The sequence below is a fragment of the Melozone crissalis genome, unplaced genomic scaffold, assembly GCF_028551555.1.
Source record: "Melozone crissalis strain CALT ecotype California unplaced genomic scaffold, PUWL_Pcris_2 ptg000081l_1, whole genome shotgun sequence".
Taxonomy (NCBI): domain Eukaryota; kingdom Metazoa; phylum Chordata; class Aves; order Passeriformes; family Passerellidae; genus Melozone; species Melozone crissalis.
Window position 1 is genome coordinate 3,053,623 of NW_026535858.1, and position 12,863 is coordinate 3,066,485.

General features: G+C 40.3%; 1 protein-coding gene across 9 annotated transcripts in view; it reads left to right on the forward strand.

Annotated features, from left to right (window-relative positions):
* The window catches only part of USP34 (ubiquitin specific peptidase 34), a 116,430-nt gene that overhangs the window by 48,499 nt on the left and 55,068 nt on the right, over positions 1–12,863 (forward strand). For 6 of the 9 annotated variants that reach the window (XM_054290131.1, XM_054290136.1, XM_054290134.1 and 3 more), the window contains exons 11-27: positions 53–178; positions 536–665; positions 1,227–1,262; positions 1,615–1,745; positions 2,188–2,801; positions 3,522–3,736; positions 5,435–5,550; positions 5,634–5,761; positions 6,983–7,072; positions 7,565–7,660; positions 8,731–8,813; positions 9,384–9,538; positions 10,411–10,524; positions 11,203–11,302; positions 11,476–11,635; positions 12,030–12,156; positions 12,456–12,603. In XM_054290131.1, coding sequence (XP_054146106.1) covers positions 53–178; positions 536–665; positions 1,227–1,262; positions 1,615–1,745; positions 2,188–2,801; positions 3,522–3,736; positions 5,435–5,550; positions 5,634–5,761; positions 6,983–7,072; positions 7,565–7,660; positions 8,731–8,813; positions 9,384–9,538; positions 10,411–10,524; positions 11,203–11,302; positions 11,476–11,635; positions 12,030–12,156; positions 12,456–12,603 — 2,569 coding nt within the window. The remainder of the gene's footprint in view (positions 1–52; positions 179–535; positions 666–1,226; positions 1,263–1,614; positions 1,746–2,187; positions 2,802–3,521; positions 3,737–5,434; positions 5,551–5,633; positions 5,762–6,982; positions 7,073–7,564; positions 7,661–8,730; positions 8,814–9,383; positions 9,539–10,410; positions 10,525–11,202; positions 11,303–11,475; positions 11,636–12,029; positions 12,157–12,455; positions 12,604–12,863) is intronic. The other 3 variants (XM_054290132.1, XM_054290140.1, XM_054290139.1) reach the window with 1 other exon arrangement.

Sequence of the window (12,863 nt, forward strand, 5' to 3'; positions counted from 1 at the left end):
TTTACTTGTTGATTTTGCTGTTGCTGTTCCCTGCTCTGTTTGTTCCTTGTAGCTGAAGCACTGCAGTCGGTACATTCACGACTTGTTTCCTTCTTTGATCAAAAACTTGGACCCTGTCCCACTTAGACACCTCCTGAACCTTGTCTCAACTCTGCACCCCAGTGCTCACACTGAGCAGGTAAGGACAAGGCCAGCAACATCTCTGGCATGAGAAAAGCAATTAAAGGAGAGACTTAAACAACCATGATGAGTTTGTCTTCCTAAAGGAGTGCAGCAAGGGGTAAAGCTGTTATGTTTCTTCAATTGCACCTTTCCTGGCTTTTGAAGGATAATTTTTAGAGATTATGTAACCACTGATGGAAGATTTTAACTTCTGTCTGAAGTTACAATGTGTTTCACACGTTATTTAGTGGAGTTGTTTATTTTGATGAGTTATTTTGGTGAGCTGTAGTATTGACCTAGAGAAAAATGAGCAGTGGATCTTTCTATCCAAAACCTGATGCTTAATGGGACTTTTCCCTGGTTTTCTTTGCAGACCTTGTATTTGGCATCCATGCTGATCAAAGCCCTGTGGAATAATGCCCTGGCAGCTAAGGCTCAGCTGTCCAAACAAAGCTCCTTTGCATCTTTACTGAGCACCAACCTGCCCATGGGAAACAAAAAAGGTGTGTGGTTTTCCAGTAGATCTGGAGGTTAAATTTGGAATTTTCATAGTCTCCATGTTGAGTTTGGACAAAAAGCAGGTATAGAACTTTCTCCTTGAAGTATTTTTTAAAAGTGTCATGCTGGTGTATTTTTCCAGCAGAACTTGAGGCTGTAGATGAAAGCATGAAAAGTCTGTGAGTGCTTTTGGGAAGCTTTGTGTTTCAGACCCATTCTGTTTGTATAGCTAGAGTAGTCTGTATTTTCCTTTTTTCTTTTAAATTCAGAAAATGATCCATAACTATTCTTGTTCTGCTGCACATCTGTGACTTAATAGCTGCACAAAAAGCTTACTTACCTTTTACCTACTTTCTGGTATTACATGCTGTTTCTGATTTGGTGATTTTGTTTTTTACTGGACTGTGCATTTCCCCACAGTCATTACTAAAGGTGCTGCCAAGCCATTTATTTTCCTGTAGTTTCCCTTTCTCTTCATCCTGCTGGCTTTTATGAATCATTGACAACTATATGCTGACAAAATAATTTTTAGTCACTTCTTTTTCCATCCTGCTTTTTTCCTTCAGAAGAAGAGGAGCTCAGAAGAGCAGCCCCTTCCCCTTGTAAGTATAATTTTAGTTGTACACCACAATCTGGCTCCTTTGAAGCTACAGTGCTTTTGAATTTGGAGCAGAATTAAATTTGAAATTTGGTTTTTATGAGAAATCAAATTAAATGATATTTTGAGTAGAATCTAGGAAATTTTTATAACTGTGGCAAGAAGAGACATCCAAACACACACTTTGTAAAATGCTCAGTGCTCTAAATGAAATTTTTAGTGTTTAGGTACACATAGTTTAAGTTATACCTCTGTTTGCTGGAAGAATGCTCAATATTTGAGCAGTTTTATGCAATGCTATTACATTCTAGTAATTACCTGTCAGTGAATAACTGGCAAATGTGGTTTTGAATTAGGGTCACCAGCAGCAAGCCCTCAAAGTAGTGACAACAGTGACACCCATCAGAGTGGAGGCAGTGACATTGAAATGGAGGAACAGCTGATTAACAGAACCAAACACGTCCAGCAGCGACTTTCGGACACAGAGGTGAGACTGGGGCTCTGACTCTGGGAATTCTGTCACTGAGCTGCCTGTTACCAGCTATAAAAATGATGTTTTATCTGTACTTGTTTGCAAACTACCTCAGACAAATGTATTCCTGCATTTAAATAGTGTTCCAGTTCGGTTAATCTCTTAGTAATGGACAGCAAGGCATTGTCACACTGGGGCTCTGTGCACATGCAAAGTCTGCCCACACACCCTGTTAGCAACAAGGTAATGCAGAAAATCAATTATTAAATCTGAATCTTGCTTGGAGCATTTTGTCATCAGCAACCAAATTGAGAAGGAATGAACGGGAACTTGTAGATGTGACACATTTCCTCCTGAAGGAAGAATGATGTTTGAATGATGATGATGATATTAATTATGTATTTCCAGTGGTGCTTTATTTTCTCCACCAATCTTAAAAAGCCCAAAATAATTGCAGGAATCCATGCAAGGGAGCTCTGATGAGACAGCCAACAGCGGAGAGGATGGCAGCAGCGGGCCTGGGAGCAGCAGTGGCCACAGTGATGGATCCAGCAACGAGGCCAACTCCAGCCACGCCAGCCAGTCCGCGGGCAGCCCCGGCAGCGAGGCGCAGTCCGAGGACATCGCCGACATCGAGGCGCTCAAAGAGGAGGAGGACGAAGAGGAAGAAGACAGGAGCCACAACCCCCAGAAAGGCAGCAGGAGCGCAGATCTACGAGGCAGAAAACTGGAATCCCAGGCGGGCATGTGCCTGGCAGATGCCCAGGGGGCCGCAGAGAGGAGCGGCACCGGCAACGGGCAGGGCAAGGAGCACGCGTTCAGCGCCGACGCCGTGGCGCCCGGGGACGGCCGCATCCGCATGCTGGACGCCTGCCCCCACAGCGAGGACACCGAGCACGACATGGCCGGGGACATGAGCGCTGCTCACATTTCACAGGGCTCTCAGGACTCCTGCATCACTCACACAGGGGACTTCCTCGGGGAAACCATTGGCAACGAGTTGTTTAACTGTCGCCAGTTCATTGGGCCCCAGCACCACCACCACCATCACCACCACCACCACCACGATGGGTAGGTAGCTGGCATTTCACAGAGTCACACAATCACTGGTTTGGGAGAGATCCTAAAGATCATCCTAAAGATCCAGTCCATGCCCCAACACCTCAACTAAACCCTGGCACCCAGTGCCACATCCAGGCACAGGATGGTGACCCCACCACCTCCCTGGGCAGACCATTCCAGAACTTTATCACCCTTTCTGTAAAAAACTTCTTCCCAATATCCAACCTATATTTCCCTTGACGCTGTTTCTTCTAACTCCTTCCATAACAGAATAAAAGTTAGCAAAATCCTTTATCTGGGCAGATAGGTAGCAAAATCCTCCAGCTGGGCAGAAATTGGTGCATGGACATTGTGCTGTAGCTCAGAATAATTTTGTCTTGCAGAGATGCTCATTATCACAGGTAGTTACACAGATACCTGATTTGTTAATATCTGATTAAAGTTTCTCTTAAGTTTTGGTTTTGAATAAATAAGACAGCATTTAAGAAAATGTTAAAAGTGTTTTGCAAAGTGCTGCATTTAGTTAAGATTAAGAAGCCAACTCAGTCATCAAGCTAGTGAGACCTTCAGTTTACTTATCTGTAGTTGTTTTTCCAATTCATACAAGGGCTGCTGTTCCAGCAGATGATTCATCCTGACTTTAGCTTTAGGGAGATGTCTGCTCACTTGTAGTCTGCTATAAACAACTTCCTCTTTGATATTGTCCATTCTGATCTTCTTCTTTTGCAGGCATATGGTTGATGATATGCTTAGTGCAGATGATGTCAGCTGCAGTAGTTCTCAAGTCAGTGCAAAATCAGAGAAAAATATGGCAGATTTTGATGGGGAAGAGTCTGGCTGTGAAGAAGAGCTTGTACAGATTAATTCCCATGCTGAGCTAACATCTCATCTTCAGCAGCACCTCCCAAACCTGGCCTCTATCTATCATGAACATCTGAGCCAAGGTAAGAGTGATCAAAGAAAAACTGAAAAACTTGGATTGTCATTTTGAATTAGTCTCCAGTAATTAAAATAATGAAGTTATTTTAACCATTTCTTTGTATTTGTCCAAAGAAACCACGATGACTGCTGAGAACTTAATGTTTCTCCAAGAGATTCATTTTTGTTTCTCTGTTCATTTGTCAACACAGAAATATTCATTTGTGTTTAGCTGTGTTTATATTTTTAAATCTCCCACCTTTCCATATCATCTGGAGCTTTGAATGCAAGTTAAACAAATAAAGGCACATAAGAACCTAGGAAGTGTTTTTTCTAATAAGTTATTTGAGTGTAAAGAAAGGTGGTAATGAAATGCAAGACTCTGTAAAAGATTTTCCATTCTGAAACTTTCTGCAGTTTTTGTGCTGGTGGGGGCACATTACTGTGATTTTGTACACTTGAAATAATAAATTAACCTATAAATGAATGAATCATAATGGGCTCTAGAGAAGATAATTCTGGAAAAATGACTTAAAATATGATCTGATACTTTTGGGACTTTGCTCTAAAGGGCATTTTATGTTATTTCATCTTACACTGCCAAATCTTCTGCTTTACTTCAGGGTGCAATTTAAAATGCTCCTAAAACACTTCTCAAGAATTATATCATCTTTCCATATGTTATTTTGGCAGCTTTATTTTCTCTTTTACCCTCTTTTTAAACATAATGGAGAGCAGGGTTGGGGAAGGGTTCATGTTTTTCTTCACTGGCCTGCAAGAACCAAGTTTGCTCTCATCCAGCAGATAGCAAACCAGTGCTGTTTATATATTTCCCTGAAGGAATTGAATGAAAAGTTTTTATGATAAATTTTAGCCTGACATTGAAAATTTGGATTTTTTTCTCTACACTGCAGAGTTGAATAAACTATTAAAAACTTTATAAATCTATAAATCAGCATATTTTTTTCAATATTTTCCACAGATACTATTTGTGTAACTGAAGATTGAAATTACTGGTTGAGCATGAGGCCTTCAGTGCATTTTATTTTTGACACCCCTAGTTTTGCATGTGCAAATAATTACAGTGTTCTGTGTGCAGCCTGAATTTTCTACTTGACTTTGCTGTTCCATGGAAATGGTATTAAATAGCAGATCAATGAATGGTGCCAGCTGTGGGCACAGAGAGGAGAGAAAATGTCTATCAGTGTTTATGAAAACATAATGAGTTTCTAAAACCCTGCACTTTGATGTTGTAGCACATGGAAAAATGCTGTTTGTTTTCCCTGGTTTTCAGTTGGATGGAGGGAATCCTGTAGTAGGAGGGAATTTATTGAAATGTGCTCCTTCCCTGCATTCCAGCCCTGGTGGTTATGGAGATAACTCCCTTTGGACCACAGCAACACGGAAAGGCTGAAGAAATATATTAATTACAGTATGAATTAAATTAAAAAGCAATTGCATCTGCAGTTCTTCAGTGCTGGTTTTAATTGCACTTTGCCATTAGCCAAAAGCAGTGTAAATATTGGCCCAACTGCCCTGTTGGCTTCTGGTATGGTCTTTTAAGAACCCATATGTGAAAGAAGGCTGCAATTACAGGGTTGTTGCACTTTGAAACAGCCCAAGTTAACAAATAAAATGTGTTGTTGTTTGTGCACTTAGGGAATAATGTTCAATTCAGATGATTCCTTCTGTTTGTTCACTAATGCTCTTCATGTTTTGTGCAGGACCAGCAGTTCACAAGCATCAGTACAACAGCAATGCAGTGACAGACATTAATTTGGATAATGTTTGTAAGAAGGGAAATACCCTACTCTGGGACCTGGTCCAGGATGAAGATGCAGTGAGTTAAATACCAGAAAACACTATTTTTACAAAGAAAATAAGTACAAAATATTCATTGATCTTTCTTTCTGCTTGCTGCAGATTCATCTCTCTGAAGGGTTAATAAATGAGGCAGAGAAGCTGCTCTGTTCTTTGGTGTGCTGGTTCACTGACAGACAGATTCGAATGAGATTTATTGAAGGCTGCTTAGAAAACTTAGCAAACAACAGGTAACTTCAGTCATAATTTATCTGTTTTATAAGTATCTTATTTTTGCAATGTACCAGAAATCCAAGCTGGCTCTAAGTGGTTATTTGATTTTACAGGAAGAAAAACTAGGCAAAAGCAGAAGAATAAAAATAGTTTCCAAAGTGCTGTGGATGTTTCTGATGTTCCATTTCTTTTTGTTTTGTTGACCTGAATTTCTCATTTTGTTGCATTTGTCTGTTCTCCCTTGTGCCAGAGGTTATTGCTTTCCTGCCTTTGGTAAAAATCAGGTCTGCACCTCAGTCAGTCAGGGGCAAGGTCAGGTGCCTTGGCCTGAGCATTTTATACTGAATATTCAGATTTTACACACAGGTGGCTGAGGAACAGACAAGTCTGTTAGGGGGTTTAGTTTCTGTGAGGAAGGAGCACCTTGACCTCAGAGAACTTGTTTTAATGCCAGCCAGAGCTGTGAGATTGTACTGGTGAAAGTGGAATTTATTTTCATGGTACAGATGACTGCTAGACATCACCTGCTGTGTTGTGGTGTTACCTTTTTGCTGAGAACTTGTGAGATGAGTTACAAACATGCTGGGAGATTATTCTCAGCTCTGGGTCCAAGGAGTTGTGTGTAAAGACATTGAAGTAAATGTAGTTCAGGTTCAGAAAACTTCTTGGTTGACTTGATGGGAGATTTCACAAGCACAGGAAGGATGTGAGCCTGTTGGAGCACCTCCAGAGAAGCTGATGAGAGGGATGGAGCCCTCTCCTGTGAGAGAATTGGGATTGTTCAGCCTGGAAAAGAGAAAGCTTCAGTCCCTAATTGTGGCCTTCAGTTCCTGAAAGGACCTTTTAAAACAGCCTGGAGTGACAGGATAAGGGGCAATGGCTTCAAAATTAAAGTAGTTTAGATTAGATACGAGGGAAAAATTGTTGATTGTGAGGGTGTTGAGGCCCTGACACAGGTTGCCCAGAGAAGCTGTGGATGCCCCATCCCTGGAAGTGTCCAAGGCCAGGTTGGACAAGGCTTGGAGCACCCTGGGATAGTGGAAGATGTCCCTGCCATGGCAGAGGTGGAATGAGGTGACTTTTAAAGTCCCTTCCAGCCCAGATCACTCTGTGATTTATGATTTACAGAGCTTTCCTTTAGCTGGTTTGCTCACAGAACTGGAGCTTCTCAAAAGAATTTTTCAGTCAGTTATTTCAGTTTTGTAACAATCACATCTTGCCTCATTTTTCTCCCTTAGATCTGTAGTAGTTTCACTTCGCCTTCTTCCCAAGCTGTTTGGAACATTCCAGCAATTTGGGAGCAGCTATGACACACATTGGATCACAATGTAAGTAGGCCACTCTCCCAAGAATTTAGGGGGCTCTTTGGTGTATAAAACCCTGTGAAAGGTGAAGATTATAAAGTTCAGCATTCCTTAGCAGAACAAACCATGCCTGGTGTAAGAGAATGGACTGACAGAACTGCTGATAAGGGGACAGTGATAATCAGCAATTTTCCTTGGCCTTTTTGGTGTGACATTTAAACATATGCCCAGTTCTGAGTTAGACCTTCTCTGAATTAGGGCCTTTAGGAGTAATTTTCATGGGCTTCACAGGGAGTGTTCTGTCAGTCCTACACCTGAAAATAGCGTTAGGAAACCTTAAGGATTGCAAGAAATAAGAGAGTACAGTACTGGGAAATGCTTCTGGGATGGAAAAATGAATGTTCACTCTGGGGGGTTACGTGTGTGCCATTTTCCTGTAACAGCTGTCTGCTTCCTGGGGCTTTTCTGATCTTTTTAAGCAAACCATAATGCTTTCTGTCCTTTGAATTGCCACAGGTGGGCAGAAAAAGAACTGAATATGATGAAACTTTTCTTTGATAATTTGGTACACTACATCCAGGCAGTCAGGGAGGGACGGCACAAACATGCACTGTAAGTACACAGCTGGCTTGGAGTGTTTGATATTTTATGGTTTAACCAGTGCTGCTGCTGATGTGTTCTTGTAACTAAAGGCTTTCTCTAGGGACATTTCCTGGCTTTTACAAAAGTCTGTAAAAACATTTTAAATAGCTCCTTTTTCTTAAAAAACCCAACTCTTGTGTCATTTTGGTTAGATGTCATGTTGAATATTTGTGTGCAAATAAAACATGAAGGCTTTGATATCCAAGTTAATTTAAAATGATTTTGTATACTAGAACTATTGAAATGTTTTAGTTTCAAAATTTGTCATTGGCCTTTGCATGATTTTTTGTTGGAATACATCCGTCTGCACTTTGTAATCTGTGTGATTAAAATCAGGTGTATATAAACAAGCAATGCAATTTCCAGCTCCCCAGTCCCAGAGGAACAGACTGTTCATGTTTTGACAGATGTCAAAGTCAATATGGGCACCCACATCTGAAAAATGCTGCTATTTATGGGTCCAATTTAACTTCTTCCAGTCTGACTTCAGCCTTTATAGTAGATGTTGCTTAAGTGAGGAATTACTTAGGAAGGTGGGATCCTTTAAATTCAGGTAAAAGGAGAAATTGTTCTGCTCCTTTTACCATCAAGATTTTACTGCATAAGTAGAAATAAAGTCAATATTTTTATGTAAGTTATGAAAATATTTTCATAAAGAATATGTATCATTTGGAGTTGGAAATTTAGAGTAGAAATATCAGGACTTTACAGCTTAGGGGGAAAAATGAGGTAGATCTTACAAGGTGACAAAATGATACACTTCAATCGTACTGTCAGACAAAAAAGCCACTCCTGTCCCCCTTCTCAATTTCCAAAAGAAAAAAGGACTTTTATCTACAGACAGCTGTTGTGTCATGCTGCTGTTTGGGGTGGTTGGCCAACATCTTCAGGGTTTGGGCCATACACTGAACTAGAAATTCAGAAAGAAGCTTGTAAAAGCAATTATTTATGCTTTTGAGAGGCACAAGGATGAGTAGGAAAGAAGTTATGGCAGTAAGCAACAAAACAAACTTCCATTTTTTGTCCAAATTTTCATTTAGATACAGCCACAGTGCCGAGGTTCAGGTTCGTCTCCAGTTCCTGACGTGTGTGTTTTCTACTCTGGGATCCCCAGATCATTTCAGTGAGTATTTCAGGTTATCTTACCACAAAACCACCCCAGAGTAAGGCAAAAATACTCTTAGCAATCCATATCAGCTTAATGTGTTGTTTCAGACATACAATTTAGAATAATCCCTGAGACAGTTTCAACAGAAGGAAGATTTTCTGGCAAAGGCACAGAACCAGTGTTGGAGTTCATACTCTGTTGCAGTTCTGTGAAAACAAATTTTCATGTTCTCTGTGCTGCAGTTTTTCTAAATAATAGGATTGTAGTAATTACTAAAGGAAGGTAATACATTATGTATTATGGTACATAATGGTTTGTGTCCATAATGAGATCTTTTACTGGAACACTGTATTCCAAAAAGAAATAATTCTTCATATTTTAAAACTGTCAGAAATCAATTTTACTTATGAAGAAAGAAATTACACTTTTTACAATTGATATTTGGGTGGTCTCACTATAGATAGTCAAATTGTCATTTATGTGTTGTGACCTGACAGAAATATTCTGATTTTTCTGTGCGTTCTTGGGTTTTATGGAATATTTGGTGTTGCAAAGGAGTAGATAAAAATACTTGCCCAATTGTAGGGTTGAGTTTAGAACAAGTGGACATCCTGTGGCACTGTTTGGTAGAAGATTCTGAATGTTATGATGATGCACTACACTGGTTCTTGAACCAAGTTCGGAGCAAAGACCAGCACGCCATGGGGATGGAGACTTACAAGCACCTTTTTTTGGAAAAGGTATGTGCAGAGTTAATTGCAGCCTCATCATTCCAGTAATGGATAGAGTGTTTCATTCCATATCAGCACTGTTTATTGCATTTAAAATTGTTTCTGTGGAAATCATCTCTTCACTAGTCCAGGAGGGCCCTGCTTGTCATGGAAAGGTTTTTCTGTGCTTGGAGAGAGGAAGGAAATGGATTTGTGGGAATTCTTTTCACACTCCAATTTACCTGAGTGCTTCTTTACAAATAGCCCACATGTTCTGTCTGCAGTTGTGTAGCACTTTATTTTAATTTGGGAAAAAAAAAAACTTCACCAAAGTACAGTTTGCTTTATGCTGTACAGCTGCACCTGAGTGAAAAATGGACTTTTTCAGAGGGGCCTATAAATATCAGCAATACAGCCACTGAAAAGACAAACATGCAGAGCTTTCTCCAGGGGGTTCTATTCTATCCATTTATTTTGACAGATGACATTACAAAATGGATAGGTTGTGCAATAATTAATGTAGTCTAGTTCTTTCCCAAGATTGCACAGGTTTTTGTCTAGTTTTGCACATGTGTAAGTTTTTTGGATGGATGTCACATATGCTAACAAGTTCTCCTGCTGTTGATAAGTTAAGCAGTTGATGTTAAAATGAAATAACTTTTTTTCCTCTGCGTTGTTACAGTTCAAATCAGTGGTGAAGTGAACTGTTCAAGCCAATTATAGTTGATTTCTTTTTTCTATCTAAAACTCAGAGTATGATCTTTTCCAAGAACAAATCTATTTGATCTACTACACTTGAGTGGGATTAATAACAGCAGTGATCAGTAATAACAGTGCTAGTGAAATAAATACCCTGCAATTGCTCTGTGCTCCAGCAGTGACATTTTTTTGCCTTTGTTTAGATGCCCCAGCTCAAACCTGAAACCATCAGCATGACTGGCCTGAACCTCTTCCAGCACTTGTGTAACCTGGCTCGGCTGGCCACGAGCGCCTACGATGGGGGCTCCAACTCCGAGGTGAGCCTGCCTCTGCCCCTGCTTTTCCTCTCTCTGCCTCTGGGCATTTTGGCTCTCAGGACAAAGATAGGAAACCACCCAAACCTGATACCTGTTGCCTGCATCTCTTTGTGCAGTTTGTCATGTTTTATCATAACTGAGCTGTATCCACTGCTGAGTTTAAAAACAGGTTTGTAACATTTACTTACCTAGTGAAGAAGACTTAAATGACATTCTGTTAAGTCATACTTAACTCTGACTAGAAATGTGTTGTAAAATGTTATGTATTATATACTTGAGAAGTTTTTAATCCAGAGCAATTACCTCATAAATAAAATTATATTTAGAATATATTCTCCGAATTGATTTGAGGCTTTTTTTTTCTTGCAATGAATATTGACTATAGTTGTGGTTTTACAGCTTCATTTGGAAGTACTCCTGTTTGTCAAAAATGAAATTTCACTATTTTGAATTTCAGTCAGTTCTCCTCATGTGTGACTTTGAAACTGTTTGTGAGAAATTGAGAGTTCTGTAGTAATTGGTGTGTGCAGTGATGACAGTGCAAACAGTGGAGAAAATGAGATATTGTTATGATTGAGTCAAGAGGTAAAAAGAATGTCTCAGATCAGAAAATCCTCTCTCCCAGTAAAATAATGAGCAATGTTTTGTTTCTGTGCTTGTTTTCCTTTTGTCCAACAGCTGTGTGGCATGGACCAGTTCTGGGGCATTGCTCTAAGGGCCCAGTCTGGAGATGTCAGTCGAGCAGCCATCCAGTACATCAACTCCTACTACATCAATGGTATCCACTTCCATTTTCATCCTTTTTTTGCTGTTTGAAATGCTTTAAAGAATACCCAGCACTATCCTTTTATTATTCTTTTCTATTTTATTCTTTATCCTTTTATTATTCTTAGTATTAAAATGCATTGTTCCAAAGCTGTGCCTATAAATTGACTTGAACTGGTGTTGCAGGTAAAACTGGTCTGGAAAAAGAGCAGGAATTTATTAGCAAGTGTATGGAGAGTCTGATGATAGCTTCGAGTAACCTGGAGCAAGACTCTCATTCAAGCCTGACCATTATTGAAAGAGGGCTCTTAATGCTGAAAACACACCTGGAGGCTTTCAGGAGAAGGTAAAAACCTCTACTGATCTATTTGGATGCAGAATTTATTTCTGTTCCTCTTACCATAATGATAAGTGTGTTAAGAGTGATTATTATTTTAAGAAATGGTTTCTTTGTGTAAAGGAAAGACAGTAGGGAGTAATTGTGAAAGGTGATAAATAAAGTTTAAACAGTTACCAGTGTTGGCCCTTGTTCTTGTATAAAAATGTGTGGATGTGTTTGTGTTTCCCCATCCCTCACCAGAGAAACTTCTTTGAAGTTATTTTAATTTTATTTGAAACACAGTGAGGCTGTCAATAACTTCCTGAAAAAAAATCAAAACAACTTCCATTGTTCAGCAAACATTTGTGTTAAACTGGCTTTGACAAAAGCACTTTTTCCATGTTTTTCCCTGCTTCCTAAGGTTTGCATATCACCTGAGACAGTGGCAGATTGAAGGCACTGGCATCAGCAGTCACCTGAAAGCCCTGAGTGACAAACAGTCTCTACCTCTGAGGATTGTGTGTCAGCCAGCTGGCCTTCCTGACAAGGTGGGTGAAAATCCCTTCCAGGCACACCCTCCCTGCCCAGTGCTCCTGATCCCACAGCCCTCCTGGGAAAATAAACCCCCCTTTCCTTTTAGTGCTCCTGATCCCACAGCCCTCCTGGGAAAATAAACCCCCCTTTCCTTTCAGTGCTCCTGATCCCACAGCCCTCCTGGGAAAATAAACTCCCCTTTCCTTTTAGTGCTCCTGATCCCACAGCCCTCCTGGGAAAATAAACCCCCCTTTCCTTTCAGTGCTCCTGATCCCACAGCCCTCCTGGGAAAATAACCCCTCTTTCCTTTCAGATGACCATAGAAATGTACCCCAGTGACCAGGTGGCTGATCTGCGAGCAGAAGTCACGCACTGGTATGAAAATCTGCAGAAGGAGCAGATCAACCAGCAGGCACAGCTGCAGGAGTTTGGCCAAAGCAGTCGCAAGGGGGATTTCCCTGGTGAGCTCTTCCTGCCTGGAGGTTTTGCCTTTACAGCCTAAATGATTGTGGGGATTTTTTTCCCCAGACACCTCAAAGCAAGCATTATGATTTATTTTCTTTAGCTGTAGTTCAAATTAATATCACCCTCTCTTCTAATGAATAATACTGTTTTTTAAGCACTACCATTTATTTGAAATAGCAAAGAAAATGTAAATCCTTTAAGTCCTTGAATCTGTCCACATTCCATGTTCCAACAGATTTTCTCCCACATTATTTTT